The 17027-nt window shown below is 40.0% G+C and overlaps 1 protein-coding gene across 1 annotated transcript in view; it reads right to left on the reverse strand.

The window, feature by feature from the left end:
• Positions 1 to 562: 562 nt before the first annotated feature.
• The window catches only part of cntfr (ciliary neurotrophic factor receptor), a 188935-nt gene continuing 172470 nt past the window's right edge, over positions 563 to 17027 (reverse strand). Inside the window, exons 7-9 of the mRNA XM_081354183.1 lie at positions 13443 to 13632; positions 6324 to 6441; positions 563 to 1754 (exon numbers count right to left, since the gene is read on the reverse strand). Coding sequence (XP_081210309.1) covers position 1754; positions 6324 to 6441; positions 13443 to 13632 — 309 coding nt within the window. The 3' untranslated portion in view covers positions 563 to 1753. The remainder of the gene's footprint in view (positions 1755 to 6323; positions 6442 to 13442; positions 13633 to 17027) is intronic.

Here is a 17027-nt window from a genome sequence, read left to right on the forward strand (position 1 = left end):
ATCCACACTCTGTAATAATGCGAAGGGTGGCTTATGTTAGATCAGCAGTTCCAAAAGTGGGTCACAGGTCGAAACAGTTCATAAATATTTTACGTTTTGGTGAATTGGTAACTGGTATGAATTTGTACATTCTTACTTGTACCATTTTATTCAATTAGCTTGAACCCCACTGACAAGTTTAGGGGTGGACCTTCATGTTTTTTTCTTAATCGTACAAAGCACATACGTATTATGAAATCAGCACCTTGTAAAATAGTTATGTTTTCTCATGAAACTGAGTTGGTTCCAATATGAATTGCAGACGGCAGGGGGAAATAATGTTAAATGCTATGCTGCTTTTCTTCAAATTCATTTGTCACTTGATAAAAGTGAGGTTACATCGTGAAGTCATGAACAAAACTATGCAAAGTAAAATAAATAGAAAGATAAATACAGGTTTTAAGGACTATTTTGTAAACAATTTTGGTATTGTGTTGGGTCGCTTGTTGATGTCAAATGTAATACCATTTGAGAAATGCACCACATTCAATGACGGACATGAACAAAAAGATTGACAAGTTCTACTCATTGTGAAATGGTCACATTTAATGAACAACTTCTCATTTTATATACATCTATAAAAAGAACCCAGATACAGGTTACAAGAATCTAAAGCTAATACATACATTATTAAATAATAAACCTTTTCTCATGTTAAAGATACATATCATAGTTTACAAAATATGATCAAGGAGAATTAAGCAATTATGGTTTGAAAAAAAACAAAAACAAAAAAACAAACCACAAACAAATAAACAACAAAAGAAATCTAAGGTTCTAAAATTATATTTTGTTCAATGATAACCAAAAACAAAGTGAAACAATTGTCCTTGAAGAAGGTAGTATTAAACTGTGATACTGACTAGAAAAGTCTGCTAAAAACAGATGGTGAAAGGCAAATAGTCGAAGAATGAAAATATGGTTCCGAACGGTGCTTAATCTTCAGATGGTCTGACACGGCACATTGTTCTTCCTGTTACAAAAGGTGGTCCAGAACAGTCCAAACCAATTTTGCTATTTACAGTTTCAACTTATCTGTGTTCACGGGCCAAAAAAAAAAAAAAAAAAAAATTATAAAAGAAAAAAAGAAGAGGAAAACAAAAGGAATACAACAGATATCAAATGATGGCCTTCAAAATAAATGTGTTACTCCTCAGTCTTTGAAGCTTGGGAAGATTTTGTACTGCCAGTTCCAATTCCTTACAGACACAGGTTTGGGGAAGCTAGGGATCATGTGAAAAAAGAAAAGAAAAGAAAAACAGTCCAAGTCTTTGGCATGATGAGTTAGCTGTATGTCGTGGGAATCAATGTTACACAAAATGAGCTTTTTCAGTCCTCGGAACAGTTTGAAAGATCGAAATGGATGGAAAAATCTTGTATGACAAACAAAGATGAGATGAATGAATTTTGTTTGTGTTGTTGTGCTGCCAGGCAGGTGAGGCTCGCGTCCCCAAATCTTTTGCTCCCCTGGGGTTCGGGTCCTGTGTCTGTGTCTGGTCTGCCATCAGCTGTCGTCGCCAGAGATGTTGAAATGCTTTATTGTTCTTTTGTCTTCCTTTTGTAATTGTCAGCATTTATTAATCTTTCTAGGTCTTTTTTCTTTCGTGAGAAAAAGAACTTGAATTAAATTATCAATGCACGATATCTATTAACATGTGCAAAATAGAAATAGAAGACTCCTCAATTTTTTTTCCACAGGAATGAAGCTTACACATCTGAAAACAAAGAAAATAAAATATATGTTAGAAATATATATACACACACAAAGTCAGACAGTTTTTTTCAGACCAGATATGATTTTTTAGGACACAACAATGTAAGTGAGGATAACAAAATAAAGTAAACTGTGACATACTATACCCAAAAATTTTTCCTACAGTGACTACCAGTAAAATTTATAAAAAATTGGGACCAAAAATTATTTTGACCTGACCATGTTTTGCTGAAGTGTTTTAATTACTAATTCGACCTTTTTACACCACAGACTGAACAAAATTAAGACTTGCTTGGTAATTGGTTGCCCTAAATTGGTATTATCTAATTGTGTACTTAAATTTAACAGCTGACAGATATTCAACATAATTCATTTGTGAGACAGTCAAACAGATGGCCAAAACCAATGAAATATCAATTTGATAACTCTGAGTTCTTGTCATATTTTATAACAATTTTCTTAACCATAGCGAATAAACTGTGATAATGCGAGAAATGTTGACGGTGTCTGAATACATTTTGGTTTGACTGTGCGTGTATCTATGTAACCCCAAATCAATACAGTGAACTCAACCGAATTTGAAAACATTCCCCAACTGAGCACTTCTATACAGCGGTCAGCCTACTACAGCATAAATTACCGTATTGCACACAGTATTGCAAATGAGAACAAACAGGGGCCAATGAGAGCAATATCCAAATGGCTCCCACTTCGTGCCAGTGGGAAGTTGTAATTGGTGAGCAGCCACCCGTGATGTTGCCTTTAATTTTGTCTTGGCTTATTACAGACTGACCAATTAAATCTTGCTCAGAACGGCTCAGTGTGCAGGTATAAGGCGAAGGTATTTGTGCGTGTGTGCGTGGCCGTCTCGGGAGGGCGAACACATCCTACCCCTGAGGCGCTATCATACACTTCCTCCTGCCTTCCGGCTCCATGCATGAGCTTGCTTTAATTAGTGATAGGCTCGTTATACTGTGTTGCTGAGTTTGAGATAACAGGCATGCTGTAAACATATGGCCCGAGAGCTAATGAATCTCTGGCTTGTTACTTGGCTATCTCCCCCTGCTTTCTGACTCCTGCAGGGGATCGATGAGGTTTATATGGCTGTAAGCATCAGTAAACGGTCCGTCCCTCAGTTTCTCAGGGGTTCTGGGTGGAATGTGCTGGTCTAACGAGCCTATGAGTCTCTAGTCGCTGTCCTGTATTCTAACCCGCTGTCAACAATCTCTAGTTTTTCCCAGATGAAAGAGAAGGCTGACCACACTGCAATTGTGTCTAAGAATGTTCAATTTCACATAATTACAAAAAGGCCCAATAGTCTTTTGAGTTTGTTTTGAGACTGGAACTCATTCAGTAGTCTGTTCATTAAGTGTAGAACATTTGACTACCGAGAGTGATACAAAATCACGTTCTGCAAGGACTGTGGCCATGTGAATGATGTTAAAGCCCGAGTGGACTTAAGACCACAACCTCCAAGACTCAAAACTAGACTAAGACCTAAATCAATACCAGACCCATGAGACCAAGTTCAATACCAGGCCCTTTAAGACCCAGAACAAAACCAGACCCCTTAATTACCTACATCACTACCATGCTACCAATAGCCAGACCAGACCTCCTAAGACCCAGATCAATACCAGAACTGCTAAAGCCGAAAGTATACTTCACGTTCCGGCTCGCAAACTGTCTGATTGACGTAATTTTCATCATCAGTACAGTCCATGTACAACAGCGCATGTGCAAGTGATGTCCATGCTTATGGTCAAAGGAGTCTACTTTAAAAGGCTTGTGTGCTCAACTCTGTGCGAGACGGGACGTAATGCAGAAAACGAAGTAAACCATCTTAAGATCCAGACCAGACCCCCCTAAACCAATACTGTGACCCAGACAAATAACATACTGTACCAAGACCCAGATCAATATCAGATCCACTAAGATCCAGACCTTTAAAGGACTGCATCCAGACTCTATTTTAATACACTGAATCAAACAATTTGTACATTTATTGCAGCATTCATTTCTAATATAAAGGGATTTTGGCCCTGTCGTATACCCGGCGCAATGCGGCACCTGGTGCGACACAAATGGTTGTTGCTAGTTTCAGCCCGACGCAGTTATCATTTTCACGTCCACCATGTTGTTTAAATAGCAAATGCATTTGAGCCCATATGTGCATCCATGGACTGCTGGTCTGAAAACGAAGTGTGTTAAGGCCCATTGTTGTCGCGTAGCTATTTTGAGGCAACTGAAATAGACTGCACCATTGACCAAATGAAACCTGGTCTAAAGTCAAAGTTTTTGTTAAAGAGCGCGTTAGTAATGTGGGTCCAGAACATGCGTACACTTTGTCCCGTAGATGGTATGCTTGTGCGCTTTAACCTTGCGCACGAGCAGATCCGTTTCCTCGCTAGAGAAGCGTTCAGTTTTTCTGTTTGCAAATTCCGCCATGTACACTGCGAAACCGCCATGGGGCGAGCACAACTGGCTTTTAAAGGGAATGGGAAATGAGACTCTGATTGGTTTATTGCACGTTACGCCCAAAACACACCCATTACTCATTAAGAGAATAGGGACCATGCGCCGGGCGCACCAAACATTTTTCCCCTCGTTAAACTAGCAAAAGTGGATTCGGACACAACCTAAGTGCGCTTGAACCGTGTGCTTTAGACCATACGCTTAGATCGCTAAAAAAGGGCCCTTAGTAAAGTGGTTGAATAGGCATTCTTCTGAATTCTCTAGAAATGGTGAAGATACAGCACCAGGTAGTGGTGAAGTTAAGTTAGTATCACTATTAGTACCTTGGAAATAGACTGTGGTACTGTTTGAGATCAAGCATTGTTCAGCCAATTTTCACGGGTGAAATATTGTCATTTCAAATGGAATCCATGCAATAGGGAATTTCACATGAGGGCAAACGATTTCCCCACACAGAATTCGCTAGCGGTTCAAGTTGGTCACATGGATTCGCCATCTGTGCAATAACCGCTGAGATGCTAAAATCAGGCGGTGAAAGCATCGTCGAGTGGCTTACCCACATATTCAATGAGGTGTGGGAGACAGAGAGGATTCCCAGCGACTGGACCAGAGGAGTCATCTTGCCCTTCTGGAAACGTAAGGGTGACAGGCTAGTCTGCGGCAATCACAGAGGCATTACCCTTCTCTCCATCCTCTTTACCAGGATCTTGCTCACTCGTGCTCTCCCAGCCATCAGAAGCAGCCGTCGTCCCCAGCAGGCTTCATGCCTAACCGCTCCACAATAGACCAAATCTCCGCCGTTCGCTTGCTGATAGAGAAGACCTATGAATTCCGTAAAGATCGCCATCTTTATATCGGGTTCATAGATCTGAAGGCTGCCTTTGACACCGTCTGCCATACTTCACTGTGGAGTATCCTACACGCCCTTGGAGCACCACCCAAGATCGTTGCCCTGTTCAAGTTGCTTTATAGCAACGCTCAGAGCTGTGTCCGCATCAACGGCAGAGACTCAGACTGGTTTCCCATCTCCAGTGGCGTTCGCCAGGGCTGCGTGGAACCATCGAGAACATCAGGTGGCCCCAGCAGGTTTCCAATCAAGTGCTTAGAGCCCGCACATGCCAGCCCAGAGCATCCTGCCTGGTTGCGCAACGTCGCACCCGCTGGTTCGGCCATGTCCTCCACCTTCCTCCTGACCATCCGACGAGAGCCATTCTCTAGTTTGATCCGAAGGCCGCAGGCTGGAGACGACCACGAGGTAGACCCCGCACCGATGGCTTGGCGTCCTTGCGGGCGACCTCCAACAACATGGAGTTGCTATGGAGGATGCAGAGCTGCTGGCACAAGACTGTCAGCACTGGAAACAACTGGTTCATCTGGTCGGCTCAACGCACAGGGATGGGACGCCCTCCTACCCATCGCAGGAGCCAAAATAGAAATAGAAAATAGCAAACGATTTCCCCACACAGAATTCGCTAGCAGTTAGTTGGTCACATGGATTCGCCATGTTGACCAACAGAAAGCTGCTTGGTTTAAAAGTGACTTCTGTGTGAGCTGTGCTTCATATATAACTACACCATTGACAATGGACCCTTTTGCCTGCAACATTTTGTGAGCGCACCTTAAGACTAATTTTAATATTTTTCGTTTTGGACATTGACTGATCAGACCTAGACCAAAGTTGTTTATTTTATTTTATGTGGTCTATAGAGGTCTCAAGACCATGACCACAAAAACAAGACTCCAACTCCAACAATGAGGCGAACATAACACAACTTTAGTTACTCACGGAGTTACAATATCTCTTTAATAAACTATGTGCATTGGCTTCAACTAATAGTTAGTTATTGGTGTCTCAAGTGTATTGTCATTATGTATAGTACATTATTAGGAAAAGTGTAGTCCATCTGCATAAATGAAGTGGTACTGTAAGCCTCTTATGATTTATAAATGCTTGCACATTATGTTCGCACATTGCTCATTGTTAATACCTCAGGCATTGTTCAATTGTTTCATTGAAAGCTTGTGATCCTTTCTCACATTAGAACAAGGAATGAGATGTTCATTCTGGAAATAGCATTGCAATGATGTCACATACCACATGATGGACAGCAGGACGCAGGCCAGAAGCAGGTGGGTTGACCACAGAAGGGTGGAGCAGGCCGCTGTGGGTTTACCCACTCGCGGTGCAGCCGAAGGCGGACCAGGGGTGGTTTCTGCCAGGGAAGAAGAAAATGGTCACTTTTTTAACAGGAAATGGTTTGTATGTCCTTGGTTCAAGCACTATATACTGCATGGGTGAATGACTATCTATTAATTTCTTCAAAAATACAAAAAAAAAAAAAAAATGAAATTCATACATGCAATGACTTGAATACAATAAGCATGTTTTAAATATAGTATTATATGTATAATTTTTTTTTTTATGTTTTTGTTGGATTTAAAAAATGTCATGTGGTGTGAACAACAACAACAACACCCTGCAGACCCTCATACTATGCGTCAAGGTCAAAAGGGCTGCATTGCCAAGAAAGTGCAAGAAGACACGAAAGGGAACTCAATTCGTTTCTCGCACGCTGTATGGGACGTGCCCAGAAATCAGCGTCTCAGACAGTGCGCAAATAGCGAATTGAGCTCACTTTCACATCTTCTTGTGCTTGAAAAGACATATTCAAACATAATTATGTCAAAATGCCTGTCTTGACATGTCCTTGTAAACATTGTCAGTTATGTCTTACGTTAACTTAAACAGTTGAGAAAGAAAACGCATGTGTATCAGTATATTGGATCTGTGCATTAGCTCTTAAAGTGACAAGAGCAGGAATATTAGGCTGCTGTCACTTTAAGAGCTAATGCACATATCCAATATACTGATACACACACGTTTTCTGTGTTTTTAATTTGATTTGACAAAGACAAAGAAAAATCACTCACTGCTCTTGACTGAATAACTTTTGTAAATTTCTTTTAAGGATTAAAATGGCTATTAAAAAATATTTATGGCCGGTAAATTTTCTTACGTCACTGGTCATTGGCAGGTGTGGCCAAAAGGTTAGCTTTATGGTGAAAGGAAATAATGTTATTAAGCTAAACCACTTTTGCTTGATGATGTATAGACATTAAATGTAAAAAAAATTCTGAAAATGAGAGTGAAAAAAATAAATAATAATTACAGATATTGGAAACCATGGAGGAAAACTCATTTGAAACTCCAAACTGTGACTTGTCACTACCTATCAGTTAGGCAGTCTCTTCTTGTTGTATTGGATGGGTCCTGGCCCAATAACTGGACCAGATTTTAAACCAAGAGTCAAAAGCCTGGTAACATGAGACGTTCAACTTAATAAAATAAACTTTTTAATTGTAACTCACAATACAATAGTGTAGAACAATATGTTCAGTTAACTAAACATCTGCTCCACTACCGTTTGAACGTATTCATGTTGTGCAATTGTGAATGTCACAAGTGTAAGTAGATATTAGTTATTGTTTCAATATCGCTTGTTTATTGTATTATTTGTGCAGTGTGACGATGTGTGAAATGACTCCCTAGAAAACATCTCAGATAAAGTAGAAAGACCTGTCTCGCACAATGACTCTCATCTCAAATTAAGCAAATAAAATGCAGAACTAACATGAGGCAATGGATGAATTATTACAAGGACGTTCTCCTGTTTTACCCAGGAGAAAAGAAAGAAAGCTTTTAGAGAGAGAGTTTTGACACACGGCTCACACAACTAGCATGCATTTCTGCTGACTTCTTGATTCCTTCCTCCGTTCCAAGAACAGTTTATAGAAACTCAATGCCGTCTGCTGGATCAAACCGAGCAGGGCAGCCGTCATTAGATATTACTTTTAATAACAGTCATAAAGTTGTCAGTGCTATTTATAAAACAAAATGTGCTTAGACTATCACAAGGGTCTTCAAGACAAGATTCTCTTTGTCCATCCCAAAATGGCTGTTGTACCAGTATTAATAAATCCTAAACGTGGAAAAACTAAAACTGGGGCACAGTTAGTGACACTACTTTTGATAACAGGCCATACGATTAAACTACTTGCTTACTAAGGGCTGTCACAATAATTTTTTTGGCCAATGATACAAGTGTAGGGAGGTAGCAGTGGCGGAGCCAGAGGGGGGTCCAAAATGTTTGCTACTGGCAGTTGCTGATGCTGATTTAAAAAAAAAAAAAAAAAATTACGTTCGCCGCCAGCGAGCGCAGTTTTCAAACAGACGAGCAGAGGACGAGAGATGGTTGCAAGATACTTCAACTTCACCGAAGAATAAGAAAACATCATATTTAAAGTAGCCTACGTTTTTAAGGTTTAGCATCAGGGTTGTTTGCTCCGAATACATTAATACACACATATACAGTACCATGCCGTGTGTACGTTACAGTAGGCTATATAAATGTTCTAGCTAATGTGGGGATAGGCCACAGCAGTCAGTGTTCAGCGAGTTAACATTTGGAAGTTTGAAATTGATTAGGTAGCTCAGTTACTTCAGTTCAGAATAGGGCTAGCAATGATCAAATTGGTATCTTGACTGGTAACTTAGTTGATTTAATGTATAGTTATGAATGTAATTTAAATTACTCTCTCCCTGCCATCGACGAGTTTACGGTAGGGCGCTATTACACATCTCCTGAATGAGTAGGGTAAAGGCCTGTTCACAACGGGACGAATTTCGGCGCGATATTCGCCGACGTTTAACGCCTCGTGACTAAACAAAGGGCGCCAATGTGAGTGTGCACACCGACACGAAAAACGCCGCGCATAAAAGCGTAATTTAAAAAAAAAAACTCCTCAGGTTCGTTTTTTTGGTTTGATGCGCCGAGGAAGATGCAAGGCAAGATGAATGTAGAGCTGCTGGTCTCGTTGGTGTCGGAACATAAAGAACTATATGACAAACGCGACAGCGACTACAAAAATCTTGATAAAAGAGAACTGTTATGGAGTATTTATGTTTTACATTAAGCGCCATCTAATGTCAGGGAATGAATTTGCATGTTCACTCGGCTCATCGTCAGCGAAAATCGCTTGGGTGTGAACACAAAAAACGCGTTGAAAAACGCTGATGAATAACGCGCGCCGATATTCGTCCCGGTGTGTACGGCCCTTAACGTTACCTCCAGATCAAAACGCAGGCAAAGAAGAGCAGAAACAAGCGATATCATAATGCGATCACTATAGGACTGTGAAGCTTTATGGGTGTAGGGTGTTGATGGACTCGATCTACTGTGTTTTGATCATCATTCTGAATCTGATCTAGATGTAGTCTTTGATAAAAATGCGATTTTCTCAGCTTTTTGCTCATGTTGCTTTTTATGAAACTTGCCAACATTCAAGTGTTGATAAAAAAGGATGCACAAAGCTAGAATAAAAAAGATTTTTTTTTTTTTTTTTTTTTTTTTTAAAGCACAGGGTCTGTTCTTTCTTTTGATATGTTCAGATATTCATACAACAAAATATTCTGGGGTGCCATGAAATTGTGAAAATTACCAAAAACGCTAATGGTGGCTGACAATTTTTTATTTTTATTTTTTTATGCTGGTGAGAAAGAGTTAAGATAAATTTTTTGGTAATTGGATGATGATTAGAATATGAATTTGATTGGAATCATATTTTCAATTTGTCATATTTTTGAACAGGGTCAAATTAAACATGAAAAGAAAGGGAGAGATATCAGAGTTCTTTTTAAAAAAGCACAAACAGACAGATCAGGTGCAAACAGACCCCAGTCCCTGCATCACCACTGGCTACTCAGAGTCAGTGTGGTCAGACTTCAGGACCAGGAACAGGTCAGAGCATCTACCAGACACAGGCAGTCAATCACATACCGAATTCAGGAATTTAAGTTGAGATGATTTTGTCCGATTAAAAGGATAGTTCACCCAAAAATGAACACACACACACACAAAAAAATGAATTAAATAATTAAATTAATTAAAGCTGAATTCTTTCTATAATTAGAAAGAATTATTATAAATTATTATAAAGAAAGAATTATGTTGTATTAAATCTTCTTAGGATAAGATTTTATATTGATGCTCACTAAAATTGTTTAAATTTTTCAAGTACATGTCTGCTTGATGCCTGCTATATCTAATTTTTATTTATTTATTTTTTTAAATAAATGCAGCAGTTCATAACAGACATGTGCTACTGTATCTTATCTCCTTGGTGCTTCAGCTTTGTTTTCTGCAAATATTTGGGATGTTCAACACTTATAGACACAAACAGAGTGACCCAATTCCTTCCACAAGCTTTTCCACTGTGTGTGTGTACCCCCGAAAGTAGCAGTTGCCACCCCCTGGCCACCCCATGTATAAAACTCTAGTTCCGCCACTGGGAGGTAGAGAGTGAGTTTGAAACCATAAGGCCCCGATCACACCTAACACGTTTTTTTTTTTTTTTGCAGTGAGAGGCGCCTTTTTTCAATTGTTTTCCTATGGCAGTGAGCGTTCTGCACGCTGTTTATACGCCCCAGCGCCAAAATCTCGCGTTTTTGCAGTTGAAAAAAAATATATTTTCGAACCTGAAAAACGCATTAGGTGTGATCGGGGCCTAACTGTTCAAAAGTGTACTAAAATACTTTATGCTGATGAGCATTTCCCTGCTGACTAGGATGTTTTCCCTGCTGAAAAAGACACTCTGCCTTTTTTATGTAAAATGTCAAACTAACTTTTTTTGGGGTGTGGGTAGTGTCTTTCTTTCCTTGGTCATCTCCTTTGACATGGTTTTGTGCGGCAGTAGTAGCTACACACTGCGTCATTGTCTTTAGTCCATTTCAAAACTCTCTCATGGCAATTTGTGACTATTTTACATTTTGAAAATTGGTGGCTAATTCATATAGTTTTTCTAATGATTGAACATTTTTGTACAATTCACATCATACAGATCATATACAACATTTCCACCTCGTTACACAGTTACATTTTCCTGTAAGATCAGGTTGTCCATTTTATGACAGGTGGCGACCAGTGTTAAGGTGCAATACTGCCATCAACTGTGTTGGAGAGTCAACAAATTGGCGCAGGATTATTTTTTAAATCATATATGTCGTATCAGTGGTGGGCGAAGTACACAAATCAAATATTTGAGGAAAGGTACAGATAACATAATGGAGTAAAAATTGCCCACCACTCTGTAGCATTAAAGGGCACCTATTATGACCCTTTTCACAAGATGTAAAATAAGTCTCTGATGTCCCCAGAGTATGTATGTGAAGTTTTAGCTCAAAATACCCAACAGATATTTTTTTACAGCATGTTTAAATTGTCATTTTTTGGGGCTCAGAAAAACGCGCTGTTTTAGTGTGTATCCCTTTAAATGCAAATTAACTGCTGCTGCCGGCCCAGGGGGTGGAGCCTCACGAGCTCCCGCTCAGAACCAGGACAATCTCATCTGATAATATCAGAACAGAAACTCTCAGTTGCGGTGTTCATTTCGACTCGGAGTCGGACAATAATGCCCACAGAGCCAGAGAATATATGCTGTATGGAGATTGAACAGGTATAGTTTAGTTTAATTATGGTTATAATTTACTTGTCACCTGCTTTTATCCACTATTAATACAAGCCTGCTGTAGCAGACCCTGTCTGAATGATGACCAAAATATACTGATGAGTTCAATGAAGTTTATTGTACATCACACAAAAGATGAAGCGTTAGTTTTACTCCAGAAAATCACTGTAAGAGCAGTTAAATAAACAGTATAAGATGTGAGCATTTAAGTTTTATCCAAAACTCTCTCTCTCTCCCCCTTTCATTAGCATGGAACATACACAGCGAAGTACACAAAACACCCGTTACAACTAACAGTAAACAAATATATATACACACCTTTTCAATCTGTGCTTAATAAACTGGTACACTGTAAATCCGTAAAACTACTCGATGAGCTGTCATAAAGTGCGCGCTCTCACTTTCATTTCTGCCGTGGTCAGTAACGTTAGGACTGTCGCTCTGAAGACCGTAAGCTGGATCACGAACAGTACAGATCCATCCTCGAGTAACAACGAGAGTAAATGAAGACTGCTATGTTCATTCTTACATCCAACAACAAAACACCTCAATCGCTTAGGAGACATGCTTGTCTACAGCTGCTCAAGCGTCGAACAATGGCGGACTCTGTGTCCAGCTCACTCAGGGTGGGTCTATGCTCAAACTATGCTCAAAATGTCAATCAACAGTCGTGGGAGGGGCCTGTGCAATTCTACGTCACATTGCATAGAATCTTAGAACAGCTCATTCTGAGACAGTGCTTATGATTTATTGAGATTGTAAAAAAACCACTGGGTGGATTTTTATCATTCTAGGGTGGTTTTGCTCACACACTGCCAACACACATTTATGTTCAAACACCATGTAAAAGTGAATTTTGCATAATAGGTGTCCTTTAACATATCATGAATATTTCATTCCTTTACTACCACAGTTATCGTTAATACAGTATATTGTGACACCTCTAATGTGAACGATGGGATAGTGATAGAATTCGTGAAATACATTGTCCAGTTAAAAACCTGAGCATTCATAGCTTAACTGGGGAGACATGACTGACAAAAAAACTTGTGGTTACATTGAGGTGGTATTCCAAATCCATTTACTAATATCATTCTATCATTTCACGGTAAAACATAATTTTCAGTGAGAAAAAAAAGAGGAAGTCATGATTAAATCCATCAGGAAAGACTGGATGGTCAAAAGTGAGTCCAAGCAGAATCCAGACCTTTAAAGTGGATTATAAAGGACAACTCCCAGTTTTTTAAAAGCTTTTTGACTGAGATATGGACACTAAAGGCCAAGTTACAAAGAGAATATCAATGTATCCCATTTTGTTTTCTTTTGGATAACTTTTGGCATTTGAGGTAGGGTTGATTTTTAGTTCATACTGAACAGACATATGTGTCCCTCAAGGGTTTTTGCTGGTGTCCGATTAAATATGGCATCTACTTTAGAATTTTCATTCATAAACTTAACAGAACCTGATGTTAATTCATCATTAACCTCAGAGTGCATCAACTATTCATTTGTTGTTAAACCTCTCTGACAACAGAGGGCAGCGTGACTGTGAGATGCAGGGCAATAGACACTGTCTCCCCATTATCAGTCACTATTATTGTTTTATGAGAGAACAGGGATCACGGAGGCAGACAAAACTGTCATTACGGTGAATAGGAGAGTAGGCATACGGTTGACAGCTCATGCATACCTGGGATAACGTCGCTCTCAGTGGTGGAGGTTATGGGTTTGGGTTCCTCCATCCAGGGGGTGGCGTGAACCGCCACGCTCCAGTCGCTCCAAGTGCCGATCTCCATGTCCTTGGCCGCCAGTTGGATGATGTACTCTTTCCCCGCGTAAGCATCGGTAATGGTGTGGGAGGTGCTGTCGGAGAGCTCCACCTGTCAATCAATAACAAGAGAGCCAATCAGGGATATGGAACTTGTGGGAATGATGCGTGCTGTTGAGATGATTACAAATGAGATGTATGCGATGAAGAATGTTGAGGTGTTCGTAGTGAAAGAGATTGGGTGGGTGAGGGGTCTTCCTGTTTGTGTGGTGCAGTGAACTTCCACACACATGAGGACCACCTGGAGACTCTTTGGTGTCTGAGGGTAATGAGGTTGAGAAGGTCACGACCACAACAGAGGAGGGGGCGCAAAGAGACTGGGAAGTCCCGTGCATGTCTTTGAGGAGAGGGGGAATTTGACTAATGCACTGCAGCTGAGGCCTGTGGAGGGAGATGAGTGATGGCAGAGACGGCCCAGCGCCTGTGACTCATCCCGTGCATCCATCACTGGCCTGTCCTGCACTGCCGAAGCTTCAGTCTGGAACTCGAAAGCATGTGCAGTTGCTCAATCTGTGCTTTTCTCGCTCTATTTCTGTCATACAGCAGGACTAGGGGAAATTCACTATCAATTCACGAGTTGGAATTTGAATTAAATTGACCTTGACCCACAAGATGTTGAATTGGAATAACAGGAATATTTAATATAGTCACATAACAGAAATGATGATGTATACTGATGCACATTTTCTCAATGAATAACACAATGTTTGAATATAAAACGGTTAGTTCCAGTCCTTGATTCTGATTGGTCAATAGCAGTGTTTTATTCACAATAAAACACGGCTATGACCGCGTCACCAAACGGTTAGCAACGTAAACACATGTTCTCATTGATATTTTTCATTGAAGCTTATAGAGTATTGTGAGAGATCGAGTGAGCAAGTGTACCTGCATTTACAGTAGCTATAGCATTTTCCTTCAGGTCAGTCCTATATTCGTAATAAAAATCAGTTTGAATGTCCGCTGCAATATCTTGACCTTTTAACAGGGTTTTCCCGTGCCCTGACACGCTAATCATTTGTCAGTTGCATCTTGCTTCTCTGTGTTCACAAGTTCAGTCCTTTCAATATAAAAAGTCCAATATTTGCGCTGTGCCTAACAACGCCCTTCAGCCGTGACTTATTCACGATACAGCACAGCCTCTCGTACCTTATTGCTTACTTATATAATTATAAAGCAGCATTTTACAAATGCGTAGTGAGTTATTAAAAATACCATCTGCAGCAGTTCAACCTCCATTTAAAATCAAATCAAATTCAGGAATTCAATTAAAATGTAACAGGCGTTCTCAGTTCAATTTTGACCGGTGCACAGACCTCTCACACTCATGCTTAGTAGAAATGAAACAGTGGGACAGAAGAATTACTTTGCCCACAAAGCAAGATCCTACTGCAGTAAAGTGCAGAGCATGTTTTCTGAAGAATTAACTATTACTTCATTGCCTCCCGGTCTCCTAAGTGTACAACACAGAGAAAGAGTGAGCAGGAAAATTGGAGTGTGTTTGCTTCGAGACTCAGAGAATATCTCATCTGCACCTGAGCTGCTCAGAACAAAGACCAAAAGAGCTTTTTTTTCTTCACTGCATTTCCACTAGCACCGTCTGCAAGTCTTTCCATCTAGTGTGCGCAGACAAACACAGCCTGTGTGGCTGTTAGTCTCTGCATTTACATTTTAATTGAACTTTATCTTTCATAATTGGAAAAGAGAGCATTGCTCATTTCCCCAGTGCTCCTCAAAACCCACAAAACAAAAGCTGCATCCTTTTAATTTCAGACTAAACCACGTTCTCTGCGCTTTCCCACAAAGTGGCCACTGAGCACCTGGGCTGTCAAGCGTTTGATTCGATTATTATCAAACTGCAGCGTTTCGTCCATCTATTGTCCTATATTTATATATATTTATATATTGCCCTTGAATTGCAAATGTGTGCTTTTCATGACCAAATTCCCATTCACCTCAACAGCCGTTTTCCACCATCGGGCCAAACAGTTCTCGCGGCTTAACCGTTCCATTTGGTGCTGATCCGGCCCAGCCGGGACGGATATGGTTTCGTTTTCCACTGTGGGGCTGATAACGGAGCTCTTTGGAATGTAATACAAATGTGGCAGTCGTTGCCTTGGTTAACACAAGAGTTTACATATTGTGTGAGATGTAAATAGTGACTGCATTATGGAGGATGATCAGGTATTTCTATTACTAACTTGTGTTTGTGATGTGATGTTTCCATCGCTCAAATGAGTGACGACGGCGCTGCACATTCGACCAATATGGTTCAGCACGGTTAGCCTGCCGTGTTGAGAATTCCCAGCCAAGAAGGGTTTGTAATCGTGCCTTGTTGAACCAAACTCTAGTGAATTATAACGGGAACCGTTAACGTTTTGGTCCGATGGTGGAAAAGTAGCTAACGACAATTTCTCAGCTGTCATGGCTACTTTTAAATGGGCGCCATTGGAGACATACATGTAATGGTGTAGTTATGGCCTCTACCAATTAAACCCTCAACCAATGTTTCAACAATGGCAGACGGAGAGTGTCTGAGAAATGTGTCAGGAAACAATTATTTTTTTTGCAATTTAGTTTGGTCAATTACATACATCAGCTCATTTGATTTGCAAGACTGCTTTAAAACAATAGTTTTAGCCATTCAAAGAAAGGTCAATGCATATTTAACGTTTGATTCCACCTGTAATTCTGTTACACAAACCATTTCACAATTGCTGCCATTTTGCTGCCAAGCTGTCAACTTCCGAAATGGTAGCAGGAGTCAAAATGTCCTTTGTAACCCCTGTACTTTTATAGGCTATAAATCCACAAATAAAACACTACCATCGGTTACAAATAACAATTCATGGAAATTCCTGCCTAAAATCAAACTTTGAAGGCTAAAAAAATTGATCAACAGATTCCTGTTTGTCTTTTTCTCTCAGAGAGAGAGAGAGAGAGAGAGAGAGAGAGAGAGAGAGGAAGACGGATATAAAGAATAAGTCTGAGACATAATATTAGAGAGAGCTATTTATATAGCCGTATCATTATGTATCAAATACGCTCTGACCCTCATACATGGCTACGCCTCGACAATCCCAGATGCCTCACTGTATTCTGGGCCTTGTTCAGTGCGGCCAAAGCTCATAAATGAGATTAGGTGTAAGTTGTGTCATCGGAACAACGAGAAGAGGATTTCTCTCTTACATTGTGTATTGCAATCAGTGAATCAGTGAAACAATGAAACAGTTGCACACTGGGTATATATGAGACAAGATAAAAGCTATATTTCCATGTAAATCTGAGCTTTTGTCCCAACCAGCCTATTGGTTTCTAAATTTATTTGGTCCAAAATCCACATGTAACTGTATATTAAACATTAAAGTCAAATGCTGACATCAAAATTGATGCTATTTACTTTCATAATACCATGTTCCAGGTCTTGAATTAGTTATTGGTACATGT

Source organism: Scardinius erythrophthalmus (genome assembly GCF_964197995.2).
Source record: "Scardinius erythrophthalmus genome assembly, chromosome: 23".
Taxonomy (NCBI): domain Eukaryota; kingdom Metazoa; phylum Chordata; class Actinopteri; order Cypriniformes; family Leuciscidae; genus Scardinius; species Scardinius erythrophthalmus.